Source organism: Callospermophilus lateralis, chromosome 13, assembly GCF_048772815.1.
Source record: "Callospermophilus lateralis isolate mCalLat2 chromosome 13, mCalLat2.hap1, whole genome shotgun sequence".
Lineage (NCBI taxonomy): Eukaryota > Metazoa > Chordata > Mammalia > Rodentia > Sciuridae > Callospermophilus > Callospermophilus lateralis.
In genome coordinates this window covers 82,783,796-82,800,072 of record NC_135317.1, presented here as the reverse complement: position 1 = coordinate 82,800,072, position 16,277 = coordinate 82,783,796, and the positions used below count along the sequence as shown (strand labels likewise).

Below are 16,277 nucleotides of genomic sequence, written 5' to 3'. Positions count from 1 at the left end.
TATGTATGAAATACTAAAATATGTGGCAAAACAATAATGGTTAAATTTACTAATTAACTTTTGTTTGTAATGAATTAGAATTTGCCTCCATATATTATTTGAAAATCAAAAACATTTAGTATCTGTGATTATAATGATGTATATATAGGAACTTTCTGGGTAGGCAGTTTGGTGAGAAAGGAAGGGAGTAGACACTGGAGTTCCCTTGTCAGGGTGAAGCTCCTGGCTGCCACTGTTCCCCAAGCATCTCCAGGAAAGTTCCTTGTACTCCTTACCATTTTTAAGCAGGCAGGCAATAACACTGCCCCCACAGTAGGACTGAGATGAGTTATACATCGAACTAACAAAGTATTTAGCACTTCAGAATTTCGCTTAGTTATTGCTGAAAGAATAAGTTAATGGTATATGAACTCATTATGTAAGGAGTCACTTGTCATTTTGTTATTGTTGTTGTTTAAAAAAATACTTGATTTTTTTATTGGTTGTTCAAAACATTACAAAGCTCTTGACATGCCTGAAAGAGAATAATATGTGGTTAATTGAAATTAGGTGAATGAAATAGTTCCGGGACCCATTTCTAATAATTGCATAATCCACCATGTCTCTTTCTGCTTCTCTCTTCTTTTTATGCAATCTTTTTAAAAAACTACTGGTAACATTTTATGGTTTCCTCATTGGTTAATGAATTAAAATCCTTGACATGTTCATTTTAGATGTGTATAGGAGTCATATTCCCCTTTAAAAATTAGTTTTTAATGACCACTCCCAAGAGCTTATCTGCTTTGATAAAAGAAGACATTTTTAAAAAAGCAACATCCTGAAAGTCAGTTTCCTTTCCATGTCAAAAGTATGTTACTCTGCATTTTTGACTTGTTCCCAGTTAAATGACAACACCATTTAATGACTATTACCAGGAATGATAAAATGATAGCTTTATTTACTTTTTAAAACTAAGTGCCCATGTGTGAATTCATGCACACTGAATTTTATAAATGTTCAGTAAATAAGATCAACGTTTTACATTTCTTAATGCAAACATGAAGCTACCAGCAAGCAGGAGGCATCCACACACCACTCCTTGGAACAGTTTTAGGTACGTCAGTTGGTGGCTCTGTAGTTCATGTGGATTTCTGGGTTTATGTCGCAGACCATCATCAAGAGCTGTTTAATCACATCCTCCATACACTCGTTGTAGCTCCCATTCAGTTCCTGAATCTTTCCTTGTGTTTGTTCTTCAATTTCGTAGGAGACATTACTCTGAGAACCCATTATCTAGGAAACAAGAGATGGAATCTTCACACCATAGTCATGTTAAAATTTTGTGGTTTTATAAACCCTAACCTATTTATTGATGATTGGTCTATGGAACACACACTATCTATTCTTTTTCCAGATTTTTTTTCCCCCAGAGGTCAGACTAGAACACTAAGACCATGAGTGTGAAGATGAACTTTCCTGTTATGGAAATGGCATAACAGGTTATTTTTCACTTCTAACTGATGACCACGCAGTACAAATCACAAACCAGTTTACAGTCATGATACTATGCTCAGAAGTTTTCTCATCACATTTCTCATGTTTTGTACTAGTTTCCATTCTGATCTCACATCTCCCCTGTTGCTTATTTTCTGAATTACTAGTCTAGAAAACAAAATTGGTAGGCACCAGTAAGCCCACTTAGGCTAGTTTTTAAAGAGCGGGTTAGTGGATTTCCTATTGTTAAAATACATTATCTGAACTTCATTGATTCTTGGGAAGATACAGCTGAAATACACATCCCAAATGCTTTTACATGCCTATGGAGACAGATATGGCTAATAGATACACTATTGAGAATTTTGGTATAAATTGAAATTTTTTCAAATTGAGATATGCTTGTTCATTTAGTCAAACTATCACTTTAGGCACAGTTGAACAGGCCTTTCAATTACTCTTTAATTAGTTGTTAGCACTTTCCATCATGTTCTCTATCCTCTTAGTTTCTTATATAGCCATGAGTCGTGATTGGACCAAATCCTTATCTTGCAAGGAGAGTTATTATTTTAAAGGAAAAGTACAGTGAGACACTTTGAAAGTCAACCTTAGCTAAACAATCAACTCTTAATTCATCTACTTGTGAACTTCATCTTTCTTAAATGTGGTTTCATTAAGACAAGACAGCTGGATTTGCTCGTTTTCCTCTTCTGTGTTAAGGGGAGAGGTGCATCTGGTATGATCTAAGTAGCTCCACTAATCATGACTTCCACCTTAGGGTTGCTGAACTGTTCTAACATCTGGAACCCCCATCATTGTTCTGGATCCTAAGCTTCAAATCAAATGCAACTGACTCTACTGGGTTCCAGTTCTTTTCTGTTTATAATCCAGGCAACAAGGGCATCCCAGTTCAAAGAAAATAATTTTGAGAAGATGCAGCTTCTGAGACACTAAATAACTTTTACAAAATAATATTTTCATAAATGAGTATACAGGAAGCAGATACACATGGTCCAAATTTCCCTTACTAAGGGGTTTAAAACTATAACTGTTTATCAAAATAATTCTACCCAATTCAAACTTTTTTTCTTTCTAAATTTACTGGTTTATTTGGGACTCTAAGGGATTGAAAAACAGTTTTTTTTTTCTCCTAAATCCAATGTCTTAAGTGGTAAAAAATTAAAAGATAAACTGTTGTGAGACTGTTACCTATGCTGGGTACATATTTGTTAAGCAGAGTAGAATGATCATATCTCCAATCTCCAGATGTTACAGAGAACTCATTACCTGTGTTGTGTTGTTCCTGTTGGCAGAGCCTGTTCACATTTGGAACACTATATACATTACAAGTTGATCATTCTGTAACATGTCATGATCCATTTGTTTAAAGGGTGCCACTTTAGGACTTCTTTTATTTTTCAAACTTTTACTTTGAGAGTGATGTGCACAGACTTCCAACCTAATGACTGATACTGACAGTTGGATCTTCAACACTAAGTATCTTTCCTTAGCAATTGTTCAAATGCTCCAGTTTCAGGGATAGCAGAACTTCAGGACCCACAATCTTAAGCAAAACAGTTTGGGACTCTCAATTTTTATTACTTCAAGGAAACAAAATGCTCTCTTGATATGAATTCTGAAGTAAAAAATATAAAAGTCTTCTGTGTGCTCATGGAAACCATTATTTGGGTCTTTTGTTTGGATTCGTGGCTTATCTGACTTTTACTAATGTTAACAATAGATTTAATTTTCTGTAGTTCATATTTTCTTTTAGCAATGCCATATCTCTTCAGGAGTAGATGGTACATTAGGTAGAAGTGATGAGCAAGGGATAAACAAGTCATTGATAAAGTAGTACCAGTGGATAAATAACTATAACCCACATTTGAATAACCTGTCTGTGTTGATAAGTAAGAAGACTTGAAGAAACATATGTATTAACAAAAGCTAAAAGGCAACAACCAAAAAAGAAACATCAGGGTACAATACCCACAGCAGGCATAAAACCGTTTTTTTTGGGTCTCCTCCCAGACCTCCTAATTGCCCTGGGTTAATGATGACGAGATTTAATGGGAATAGCAATATGCCTGACATATGGAGGTCATGCCAAGGAAAGATCCGCAGTAATGGTTTTACATTATGCTTGAAGTAGCAAGAGGCTTAAACATGATGACTTTTCTATGTGAGCTTTTGATCAACTAGCTGTAAAATTGGTTTGGAGCTCCAATTATGAGAGCAAGAAAGAGTTTTAATTATTGTCTAAAGCAGTGAACAAATCTTGAACCAGATTTACATCTGATAGAATTCTTCAGGAGAAATAGTATTTCAAGAGGTTTAATCCAACCACTTGCAGAAATTATGGTCAGATTTGTTATGACTTAAAAAAAACAGAAATAACAACTATCCTTTCAGAGATATCCTACATATGATAATCAAAGCTGGTTGTTATAAAAGATGATTATTTTCTCAGATTTTAATATGTCATGGTTATAACAGGATCCAATGGGAAAGATAAAGCCACAGAGGAAATATTTAGTTATTCATTATTTCCACTAATGTTTATTGCATGCCTACTAGGAGGCGGACTGTTTTAAAACCTAGGAAAACAACAGAGAATAAAACAACGAAACTGCTATTTTGATGCTTACAGTGAGAAGGAAAGACAGGCAGTAAGAAAAAAGTGTAAATACTTAATATATCAGACAGTGATAAATGCAATGAAGAGAAAGAATGGACTGTAATGGAGTACTGCTTTCCTTTACTTTTAAAAGAGAGATGATTTTAGATAAGGTCATCAGGAAAGGAAGTCCATGATCACATATTAAAGAAAGATGAATGAGTCAAAAAGAATAGAATTACAGGGAGTAACATGGGGTGTATAAAGTTCTTGTGGCAGGGGCATGTTCTGGTTGACAAGTTCATTCTATATCTTATCATGCAACTTAAAAATTAATTTTATTAGTAAACATTAAAGAAACAAAATGTTTTCTGTAGTTTTTTTTAATGGTGTCAGTCAATAATCTGTGGTAGCAATGATACTTTAATACCTTCAATTTGTATATTTGAGATTATGATTTTTTTTTAATACATAGTCAACATCAGACAACAACTATCCAGAGACATATTGTCTGACAAATTTAAAACACCTTGAAACTGAAAAGGTAAACTTGGTAATTCTGTAATGTTTAAGATCTAATTTGGTGTTTAGCCTTGTGTAGACTGTACCTGCCAAATCACAGCATAGTTCTCCTAAGGTTCCTCCTTATGCCTTATGAATATTAATATCTTATCCTCTATGCAGCATAAATCAGTGTGGGCATCCTGGCTTACCTTAGACTGTTTAAGTCGAAACTCCTGGTCTCTCTGCATTCTGTATTGGTCCACTTCAGCCATCGCCTCCTCCTTAGCTTGCTTCAGTCTCTTCCCCTTTCCTGGAAGTTCACAGTGGCATAGAAGAAATGATATTTCTTTTAGATATGCATGGGATTTCAAAATTGATTTTTTAAAACATGGATGATTTCTCCATGTTTTTAGACTCCTTCCCCCTAGAATGTCAAACTTTATTGCAAAAAAATAATATTGAAAATTTCTTATTTTTCTATAGGATTCTTTAGAACATGGCAATGATGACTTTCTTTCACACTTACATGTTTAAATAAAATATCTGCCCGTTTACTCACAGAAGTAACAGCCAGAGAACAGCTTTTGGCTGTCACTTACTCGAAAAGACATCATTTGGTCAGATTTTCTGTCCTGATTTGCTGCCAGGAATCCTTCAGTCCACACCAACTGGATCCTATTTGCCACTGGCAGGTCTCCAAAATCATGACAAACATGCAACTCAGACTCTATCAAACTGACTTATAATTTTTTTAGACATTTTATTGGGATTTTTTTTCTTACCATTTGTTAATCTAGACTGTCTGATTAAACCCCATAGCACATCAAAGTAGATTTTCTTTTTCTTGTAGTAGCTTTCTCTGAGGGGGACTTGAAAGTGGTTGTAAAACCAATTGTTTTTAATGGTTAGGACATTTCGTTAAGTAGCCCCTTTTCTTTTATTAAGAGCTAAGGTGTAAGCCTTCAGCTAACAGACATCATATGAGATGAAAGTTTGAGACAAATACAATCAGCTAAGCACACAAAGTTTTGGACAACCAATGTAATATTAATTGCTACTACGACCCCACCACCTTCAGGGGTTAGGTACTAAGGATTTGTGATAAAGTTGTAAAGAAACTGAACCTTATGAAAATTCTTTTTTTCTCTGCATCTCCTATCTTTCCATTTCAGTAAAATGCCTTTCTTTTTTTTGCCCATTTAGTATGATTTATCATGTCTCAAGATTTTGTTTATAACTTTTGTCAACTGTTACTTCGTGTAGACTTTGAACTAGATAATATGTTCTCATTAAGTAACACGGAAGAAAATCTTCATATTAACTTTTGTCTGTGTATGTTATTGATATCTTTGTAGCATTCAAATGTAGACAGTTGCTAAATTTCCCTGCTAGGTTTGAGTGGCTTTGCTAGTCACTAAGTATGTATTTGAAATAAGGATAGATGCACTGACTTGCAAATTGAAATGGTCATTTTTAATGTCTACCATCCTTGAATGGAACTGGTGAAACCTCACTTAGAATAGGTAATTAGCTTTCTTTACTGTCTTGAAAATCCTCATCTGGTAAAAATGAATGTTCTTCTGGTGTTTGAGGCTTAGTGGTTGCTACATTAATGCCTACCTTCTCCCTAGTTAACTAATGCTCATATTGTGTATTTGGATTCCTTTGTTCTTTATGGTTCTTACCATTTTGTGGAACAAAACACATTCTATTCCCAGAGATTCTGTGAACAGAACAAATAGAAGTGTTGGTAGGGAAGCTGATTCCTTGGTCGACAAACTACTTTCTTATCACTGTTTTTAACATCAGGACAATATAAAATGGTAATGTGTGAACATTTTCATAGCAATAATGAGTTGCAATGCCTAAAATATTTTATAAAATAAATTGCACATGCCATCACTATGTTTAGTTGCATAATATCTAAAATGATTGGTTTCAAAGTCATAACTCTTTAGCACATAATAATGATAAAATAATAATAACAATAACAGTAATAATAATGGGACACATGCTGCATGCCCTTCCTCTGAGCAGGATCCTGTGATCCACTAAGAGCATGCACATAAGCTCCAACACCCTGTGACAGGCTCAGTGTGTGTCTGTGATTCCCAGGTCATGGCACCAGTCACCTGCTGGCTCTCATTCAATTAAGTAGGAGAGCCACAGGGAAATTGCTGCTGGCACAGTAGTTTTCTGGATGGACTCAGCAGCTGCCACCGAGCAAGGGACTGTGTGTACTACACCTGATTTAATCCAGTGGAAGAAACTGAAGTCTAAAGCCTACAGCTTGGTTAGAGGTGAAGCACATGCACGTGTCAAATCCACTCATCTTAACCTCCAGCTTGCTTCTTGCTCTGTGTAGGAAGATGGCCAAATTTTGAAATTGTACCGGTTTACTCTGAAGCATCGAAAACATGGTGACTGTGGACAAAAAGAGGTTCATATTCTTAATTAATATCAGTACACTTTGTTTCAAATACAGGGGCAACCATATGAGATAGTCAGATTTTCTACATAAATAATTGAATATATGATCCCCAAATTCCTATAAAGACACAGGATTATCAGGCAGAATGTCTTGATTTTTTGGTTTAGAAATTGTGTTCATCTGATGTGTTGTGATTTTAAATAGTGCTAAAAATAATGCTGTATAGTTGTGTAGGAAAGGAGGGTTTTACTTTATTCTTCCATTATTCACTTCAACTTTACTGACCACCTACTATATAAGCCTACAGTGAACAACAGAGGAGAAGTACACAATGCATGTTCCTTGCTTCCAGATGACATAAATTTCACATACTTTGGAAATGTGTGCATGCCGCTCCAGCTTCCAAGAGGAAAATTATAAAACAAAATGGCAAACTGCCTAAAAATACAATTGTAAAAAAGCTAAAACATAAACCTTTGTTCTGCTTGTTCTGGACCAGTTAAAAAATCACAATGCTTATAGGAACACTGCTACTAAAATTCTATAGAGAGTCCATAGTTTGCCTCTACTCCAATAGTCATGCTATGTCTTACATTAAAAAAGTAACCCCCCAAAATGTAAACAAATTCACCTGGACACATATCATGGGATTCTGAGGAGGCTGTTGGAGGAGATTAGGAGAAATCTCTGAGGAAGGAACCACTAGACTGACTGGATGTACCAACAAGGACAGAGCAAAGGGACGGACTCAGAAAGGACAAGAAGATCCTTTATAAGATAGATCTGAGGACAGTCTAGTTCAGCCTCATTCATTGTTAGACATATAGCTTATTATGCAGACATCTACATTTAACAAGTCATGGTTGAGATATATTCTACAGAATTGTTTTGTGAAGAGAAAAAAGGGGGAGTCTTGACCTGATTTTCAGGTATTTTGTGGAGAAAGAGTTAAAAAAATCAATTTGGGGCAAGTTAAAGCTGAATTCCACATATGCTCAAAGATAAGATCATTTTGCTCAAAGATAGGCTCTGCTCTTTCTGGAATTGAACAAGTGAACTTCATAGCCCAAGATGCAAGCCCTGAGACACAGAGAAAGCAACTCTATTGCTTGGGCTGCTAAACTTTTTTGGAATCATTTGTGATGGGAAAAATAATATTTCATTTATTTTCTCAGAAATGAGTCAGAATTATACACGAGGTACCACCAGAACAGGACATAATAAGCTTTGTAACTTGGAGCATTTTACTTAGAATTTGAGTCTGTTTTCTTATCTATAAAACAGAGCTAATAATCTCTTATAATAAGTTATTGGAAATATTAGAAAAGAAACTGAACTAGTTATTTAATGAGTTTTTAATCATTAGGAAAATAGGCCCAATTCTTGTTAAGAAGGAAAATGGTAAGCCAGGCATGAGTTTGAGGAAAAGTCCTCAGGCCTTCCCCAGGGGTATCCTAGGAGAGGTAATCATAATCCAACAGGACAGACAAGTCTGAAATTCAGGAGAAAGGACTGCAATGGAGGAAGGTTTGCATGTCAGTCATCCAGGTTTGGGTGTGTGCTAGTCACAGCAAAGGTATTTGGACAGAAATTAAGGGAGATTATAAAGAATGAGGAGAAAAGAGCGATAAGGTCTCAAAATGGGGGAATATCAATGTTCAAGAAAAGGAAGTGGATCCTCAGGAGAAGTCTGACAGTAGTAGGCAGAGAGGAAGAGAAATTAAAAAGAAGCTAAACTCGTGAAGAGAACATCCCAAGCAGCCTATAGTCAATGGTATCAAATGCTACAGAAATCTGAAATGGACCACTTAGTCAATTAACATTCTCAGATGTCTAATAAGTACCACACACTTTTCTGGATGTATGGAAATCCCACAGACTTCCCGTTGTTATGGAATCTGCCTTTTGGATGCAATTCAGGAGATAAAAATAGAAAATAGACAATGTATACATAATAGGACAAGGATGTTGAGTACTATGCAGAATAAAGGAGCATAAGGGATAGAGAGAAATGGTGATAGGTGCTAATTTAGATAGATCAGTTCCCTCAGATAAAACGACAGGCCAGCAGAGACTTGAAGGGAAAACACAGATGGTCATGCACGTAGACGAAGGGGAAGCCCATTCCAGGTGGAGAGAATAGCAAGTTCAGAGGCCATGGTAGGAGGGCATTTGACATGTTCCAGGAATTGCGGAAACACCACCTCTTTGCTAAGGCAAAGAAAACAGGACAGTTTAGTGTTAGGAGATGATCAGAGTACTAGTAGTGGAGCCAGGTCAGGTGCCGCTCAGAGCTCACAGGGCGTGTCTTTGAGACACTAAATACATGAAGAAGTCTTAGCTAAGGTGCGACATAATACTGATCATGATTTCAAAGGATTTTTTTGGCTGGTGTAGAAAAGATTTAGGGCTAAGGGAGTAGTAGCATGGAGGTAAGTTGTAGTAGAGTTGACAAGAAGGGGTTATATTTTCTTTGGAGTTGGAGGAGTTGATTGATTAGTGTAAGAGACAAAGATGAGTTAGTGATGACCTCAACATTTTATTTTGAGGTGGAGTCTAAGATACAATTTTGTTGAGATGTCAAATATCCAGTAGTGATTTTGAAAAAGCTGAAGTTCATCTGAATTTGGAGATCAGAGAAGCGGCTAGGGCAGGAAAGATCAAATTTGGGATGAGTTAGTGATGACCTCAACATTTTATTTTGAGGTGGAGTCTAAGATACAATTTTGTTGAGATGTCAAATATCCAGTAGTGATTTTGAAAAAGCTGAAGTTCATCTGAATTTGGAGATCAGAGAAGCGGCTAGGGCAGGAAAGATCAAATTTGGGATCCTCTACATGGAGTCAGGATACAAAGTCAGAGGATTGGATGAGAGCACCTACGGAGTGTCTGCAGATGTACAGAATAGGTCCCCAGTGGGGCGCTGATCTAACTGAGAAGATCCAGAAGTCAACCATGAATGTAGTGTCCTGAAGTCAAATGGAATAAGAATCTTAAAGATGAAAGAGGAATTTAATTGTGAATGGGATGCTGAATGCATCAGGTTTAGAAACATGTCTCATTTTGGCAAGAGGAGGTTTGATAGAGTTGTAGGAATAGAAGCTCAGAGGAAAATAGAATGAAAAGATTATAGGCATAGGGAATATAAGCACTTATTTGGGATTTTTTAACCACTAAAGGGGGCAAAGAAAGTAAGATAAGGGCTCAATGTGGCCAAATAAACTTGACACTTAGAGGATATTGTGAATTTAATTTTTGTACCCCCTGCCTCGCTACCCTCCCCCCCAAAAAAATGATGCGTCGGAGTCCTAATCTCTGGTACTTGTGAATATGACCTTATTTGGGAATAAGAGCTATGAATATGTGATCAAGTTAAGGTGAGGTTGTACTGGATTAAAGTGGGTCCTAAGTTCAATGACTGGTGTCCGTGTAAAGAGAAGGAGATTTGGACACAAAGACTCAAAGACTAACCAGACACACAGTGAAAAAGGACATATGATTGTGGGGGCAGACAAAAGAATGATAGAGATACAATCCCAGGAGTGCCCACTGGGACAGAGGCATGCAGTACTCTGAGCACAGCCTGAAGGATTCCAACCTTGATAGCACCTCGCTTTGGGACTTCTGGCCTCCAGGACAGTAAGATAATACTTTTCTGTTGTTGAAACTCAACCACTTTGTGGTCATTTGTTACAGTGGCCCTAGGAAACAGATGCAGAAGAACAGTGAGGAGCACAGAGATGATGATGTTAGATAGGCAGCAGAGGCTAAGACAGGTGCTCTCACAAAGTAGAAAGGGTAGGTATCTGGATGAATGTGTCACCTGACAAAAATAAGGACAACCAGAACAGAGGCCACCTTGATTTGCTCTGAAAGCAAAGGATTATTTGGGGATGCATGGAGCTTTCTATTTGTTACTAATAACACCTACCACTTAAGGGGAAGAACATGTTCTTGGTTTTGGGGAATCATTAGTATTACCATAAAACCAACCAGATTCAAAGAATGCTATTATTTTTCTCACCAATTACAATCCCTGTAAAAAGAAATAAGTCACAAGAAAAATAAAAAGAAAGCCCACCTCTCCTTTGGTGAAGTTGATTGCTACTGAGTTTCTCTTCTGACTCTAATCTAGTTCCCTTTCACATCCCCTTCCTTGATGTTTTCCTTGGCTTTTCTTTTACTTATATTTTCCTGATTAAAGATCACAATGAGTATCTTTGTGTAGCTCTTGGATTAAATATAACCAAATGCTATTAGTCCAGAAAAATGGTCTATAATTTAATATCACCCACTCACAGAAATGAAAGTTCAATATACTTACAAATACCCTGTTAAGCTACGGACTATAAAGAAAGAGGAAGTATTTACAGGCCTACAAAACATATAAGACAAGGCCATGAAATTCTAATATAACAACTTTTATTTTACTAGTTTATTAAAAGTCATGTCTTCATGAACCCAGAATATGCACTTGCAGAGTCAAGAATTTATTAAATCAAGGTGCCTGTTTAAATAATTCAGAATATCTGCACATTTGGAAACAAAAGGTAACTTGCAGATGTAAGAAAAAAATTATTTGTGGTTGATATTGTATATACGTGGTTGATATTGTATATACCATAAAACTATTTTCATTATTGTATTAGCTGACACAGCATATCCTATAATGCGATTTATAATTTTTAGTTAAACGCAGACATTGTTTTCTACAGATTCTAAATGAGACAACTCGAGTGCTTATTTGTGAGAAGGGGTACAGTGTATGTTAGGAAATGATTCAAGAAATATGGGTCCTTCATGTGATGTTGAGTCTCGTGCATTTGAGCATTTCCAACAGTGTTAATGCAGAGCTGCAGTTTTCCAAGTTTGCAATGCATGCAGCTTTCAAAAAGCAAAATTGTCACATATCGCACAGAAACACAGTCTCTTTTCCTTGTGTGAACGGCGATACTATGAATTTGTAATATGATTCTGATTGAAGGCTCAGTTCAATATTCAGTTCAATGGACCTCCAGGGCAACTCTATGATGTTCTGTTGTAAAAATGTAACTTGTCTTGGAGCAACATGCCTACTTTTATGTTTTGATTAATGAACAATTTATTGGGCAAAAAAATGTTAACTCCTAGTAAGATTGTTTAAAGCAGTACAAACCTATTGTGATTCCATATAACTGCTGTGATTCCATCTAACTCATATATATATGAGAATTTTAACTAATAAATATAATTAGTCTGTATTCAGTGAATAGAAATGAATATCTAAACCTTTCTCGTCAAATTACTGGAAATAGTCAAGGACTCCCTTGGCATAGGAAATATAGACCCAAATAAAGGACCAGGATACAAAGAATGAAACTAGATTTCTCTATTCTATTTACTCTTGTGTTATTATTTATAACAATATTCATATATATATAATACATATTAAATATCTCCACGTACTTAGTTTGAACTCAAATTCACTATCTTATGTACATTTTCATATCCTTTAAACATCTTGGTTATTAGGTAGATTGATAATAGCTTGCATTTTTATTTATTTTTAAAAAGGAAAGCTGAAGTTCAAAAATGCTAAATAACCTATGTTAAGAAACATAGGTTTTAAACTTAAACCAACATTCCTTCTCCTGTGCTGCCTCCCATGTTGACTTTTCAAGCCTGTCCACAGCCTTATCCACACCCCTCTCAGTGCCTCTGTGTCTGGCTATTGAGGCCTTGAGAGCAGGGACCTGCATATTCTGTTTCTACAGGCCTGATTGGTTTTGGTCTTCAGGAGAGTTCCTGATAACATCAGGACCACATTCCCTTGTCTGTATTCCCTAAGGCAAAATGTTTGTACTCTATATTGTATTATGTAACAGCTTTACTGGGATCTGAGACAGTCTTCAATAATGAAATATATTAATATTTTTGCAACATAATATGTATAAACATTGCCACCTTGTCTGTCTTGGACTTTTATTCCTAAAACAATTAACAATGAATTACCTGAATTACCGTGGGTTTTCTTTTCTCTTTCTAAGCATTTCTTTTCATTTTAAAATACATACTCATGAGTCCTACTCAAACAGACTCCTGAGTTTCTGACTTCCAAATCAATGGATGTAAGAAAGACAAAGTGATACAGACCTTCTACAGTGGTTTTCACTGTTGGGTCTTATTAACCTTCATTCTGAATCTCTCTTCTGCCTTGATATACCAGATTTTCTAATTAATCTTTTTATAGAACAAAATAAAGTAAAAACATATGCTTTTGTAAAAACAATGACTACTCATACCACTCATGTCATTATGCATTTCTTATATCAATGGCCTCTTAGGTACTTATCTTCACTAGAGAGTTAAGTAAGAATCTACAGTTACTCATTAGTGCCTACATCAAGGTGGCACAGAACTTGAAAGGCACTCAGTCAATTCTTATTGAATAAAATAAATGAATGAAAACAAAAACTACTGAAACATAAGGGACGTTACAACATACCAACACACCCTTTGCCACAGCATGCTTGGGGCGTCAGGTAGGATGGGTGCTGTTGTGACCAGACACTGCTGCCTGTTAATGGCTGTGTAAGAAAACTGTATTCAGTGGAATTTGTGCTAAATCCTGTGTAATAAAGCAAAGAGAACCCACTGACATTCTCTGAAACTCAGTGTATGAGTTAATTGTTGAAAGTTAAAATACTCTCCAAGATGGTTTTAAAGCCTGGGTTATTCTTTGTTATTGGTTCAATACTCATGAACAAAGATATGGTATATTAAGAAAAAAAAAAAGCCTGCATGTACTTTAAGTATTAGAAAATAAAATGAGCATTTTGTACAGAAGAAATACATTATGCGTTTTTTAATACTGATATCTGAGAAGAATTTGCCAAGGAGAGCACATGCTCAAGAGGCAAGAGAAAGGTTGGCTTTATCTTCAAGTGAAGTTGAAGCCATGTTGTCCTTAGTGGCTTCCACTCCCAAACAACCTATGTGGTTAGCAATACTTCTCTGCTGAATTTGAAAAGGGAGAAAAAAATAACTGGCAAGAATGATTTGAATTGTACAATAATATTGATGATATATGGGCTCAATATTGTCCTATGTTTTCCCCTCTAATGAGGAACCTAATTGTCACATCTTTATTTTAGTCTTTTCCTCTGGAAATTTTAAATGTGGTTAACAGAAAGTTCAACAAAAGGTAGGGGAGATTTTTTTTTCAACCAGTCAGTATGAAACTGCTTTATTTTTCTATAAAATTACTGCATTCATATCATCTTGCAATCATTTGCATTTTTGTTGTTGAAGAGGAAATCGGGAAGTAGGTAAAGCATGTGTTCTTTATCCTTCTCCTTCCTTTTCTCTCCTTTCCTCTCATCTCTAGCTGGAATCTTCTCTATTTGTGGTGTTGGTGTCTATATTGCTGAGTGTTCAGATAATGAATTTATCTTCATAAAGGGAAAGATTTTACCATGGTTGAAAGCCCTAGTGAACAGAGTATTGCCTGTCTCCTTCCCGACTGCTTCTCTTGCATCATAGTGAACTATTCCACCACTTGCTCAATACAATTAAATAAGCTCTTTTTTTTTTAAGTAATCAACTAAGCTTTTTTTCTAATTTGACCCCTACATTCACCAAAAGAGTCACAGAAGCAACAATTTTAAGATATAATTCCTACCTCCCCAACCTTTGGCTTCAATGGAAGAGTTGGGCAAAACAATTATGAAGAAGAGAATAACTCTACAAATTATTATAAAGTAAATAATGAAGTGATATAGAATAGAATAATAGAAAAAAATACAGATTTTGGCCCAAGGGAACTGAATTCAAGCTGTATATCTATAAGCTGTTAGTTTTTTCATTATAAAAATGGATAAAATTCATACAGTGCATTGGTTATTATCTTGACTGAGGAATCAGATTTCATCCAACGCTGTCTCTACCACTTACCCTCCCTGTGACCTTAGGTAAATTGCATAATTTCTCAAAGCATCACTTTCCCCTTTTGCAATAAAGGTCATAGTGAGTAGTAAACAAGATAAATATTGAGCATGGAGCCTGGCACCATATTTTCCCTTTTTAAAATATAGTTGTGGTCAAATCATAAATTCTGTTTCAAAATAGGAGTAACATTAACACCTTGTGAATATCAAAGAGTAGGAAAAAAGTTGAAGTTTATTGAGGACATTCACTTGCGAATATGTAGATACATGACTACATAAAGGATAGAAAATGAGAATAAAATGGAAATATTTTTAAATATTTGGAATCAGCAGGGCATGGTGGCTCATGCCTGTAATCTCAGTGGCTTGGGAAGCTGAGGCAGGAGAACTGCAGTTCAAAGCCAGCCTCAGCAAGGTCCTAAGCAACTTTGAGACCCTGTCTCAAAATAAAAAATAAAAAGGGCTGGAGATGTGGCTCTGTAGTTAAGTGCCTCTGGGTTCAATCTCTAATACTAAAAATAAATAAATAAATAATAATAATAAAATATTGAGAATCAAAAGCTATCAAGAGAGGGATAACAATGAATTATAAACTGTTATGATCCCAATTTCATGGAAATGAAAACTGATGCTTAAAAAGGATAAAAACTTTGCACGTTTGCTGTCTAGTAGGGAGACTCAGTATGGAAGTTGTCAATCTCTTTACCTTTGCACAAAATTGAGAAAATGCAAGGTGTGGTGGCAGGAAGGAAGCTGTGAACCCAGGCATTAAGCAACATCTCCATAACCTCAAAATCTGTGATTTTTTTTTCCACTTAGCACATGGCCTCTCAGAAGGATTTATATTAGGAAACTTCATCCCCACTATAAAAACACAAGTTTTAATGAACAACCGGGGTTTCACAGGGAGGATGGTAAACCAGGATTTAAACTCAGGTGGGCCTGACCTGGAAGCCGATCCTCATGTCCCTGCTTCCCACGGCCTACCCATTTTGTGACAAACCCTGTCACTGGCAATACTTACTCTTCTTGGCTTCCTCTAACTTGTCCTTGGCCCTTTTCTCTGCCTGAAGGAGCTGGTGGATTCCCTGGGACTGGCTAGTCATGGCAGCTCGCTCCACCTCAGGACGCTTCTGTGAAACCCAGGAAATGGCAGGTCCATTTATCTTTTGAGAAATCACCACATACCCTGGATTATTGTGTCAACAGCAAACACACAATTGTTTGCTCCAAACTGACCTCCTTGGGCGCCAAGGAGAGCCCAAGGTGGAATCCAGAAAAACAAGTTAAGTCAATATGAGGAAGTTGAGAAATCACCGTTTTTCTG

The 16,277-nt window shown here is 36.2% G+C and overlaps 1 protein-coding gene across 1 annotated transcript; it reads right to left on the bottom strand.

Moving 5' to 3' along the window:
• Positions 1-1,098: 1,098 nt before the first annotated feature.
• On the bottom strand, positions 1,099-16,070 carry Atp6v1g3 (ATPase H+ transporting V1 subunit G3). Its single transcript, XM_076832193.1, has 3 exons — positions 15,975-16,070; positions 4,804-4,904; positions 1,099-1,272 (listed from the first exon to the last, which is right to left on the bottom strand). The coding sequence occupies exons 1-3, from the start codon at positions 16,054-16,056 to the stop codon at positions 1,099-1,101; spliced, it is 357 nt and encodes a 118-aa protein (XP_076688308.1). The 5' UTR covers positions 16,057-16,070.
• Between the last annotated feature and the right edge of the window lie 207 nt (positions 16,071-16,277).

Bases quoted from the DNA above. Each gene is read 5' to 3' on its own strand.
- Atp6v1g3 (XM_076832193.1), bottom strand. From the start codon at position 16,056: ATGACTAGCCAGTCCCAGGGAATCCACCAGCTCCTTCAGGCAGAGAAA. The intron at 4,905-15,974 runs GTAAGTATTGCC...GTGAACTTCCAG, and splicing joins GTTAGAGGAAGCCAAGAAGA to GAAAGGGGAAGAGACTGAAG. The intron at 1,273-4,803 runs GTAAGCCAGGAT...CTTGTTTCCTAG, and splicing joins TTCGACTTAAACAGTCTAAG to ATAATGGGTTCTCAGAGTAA.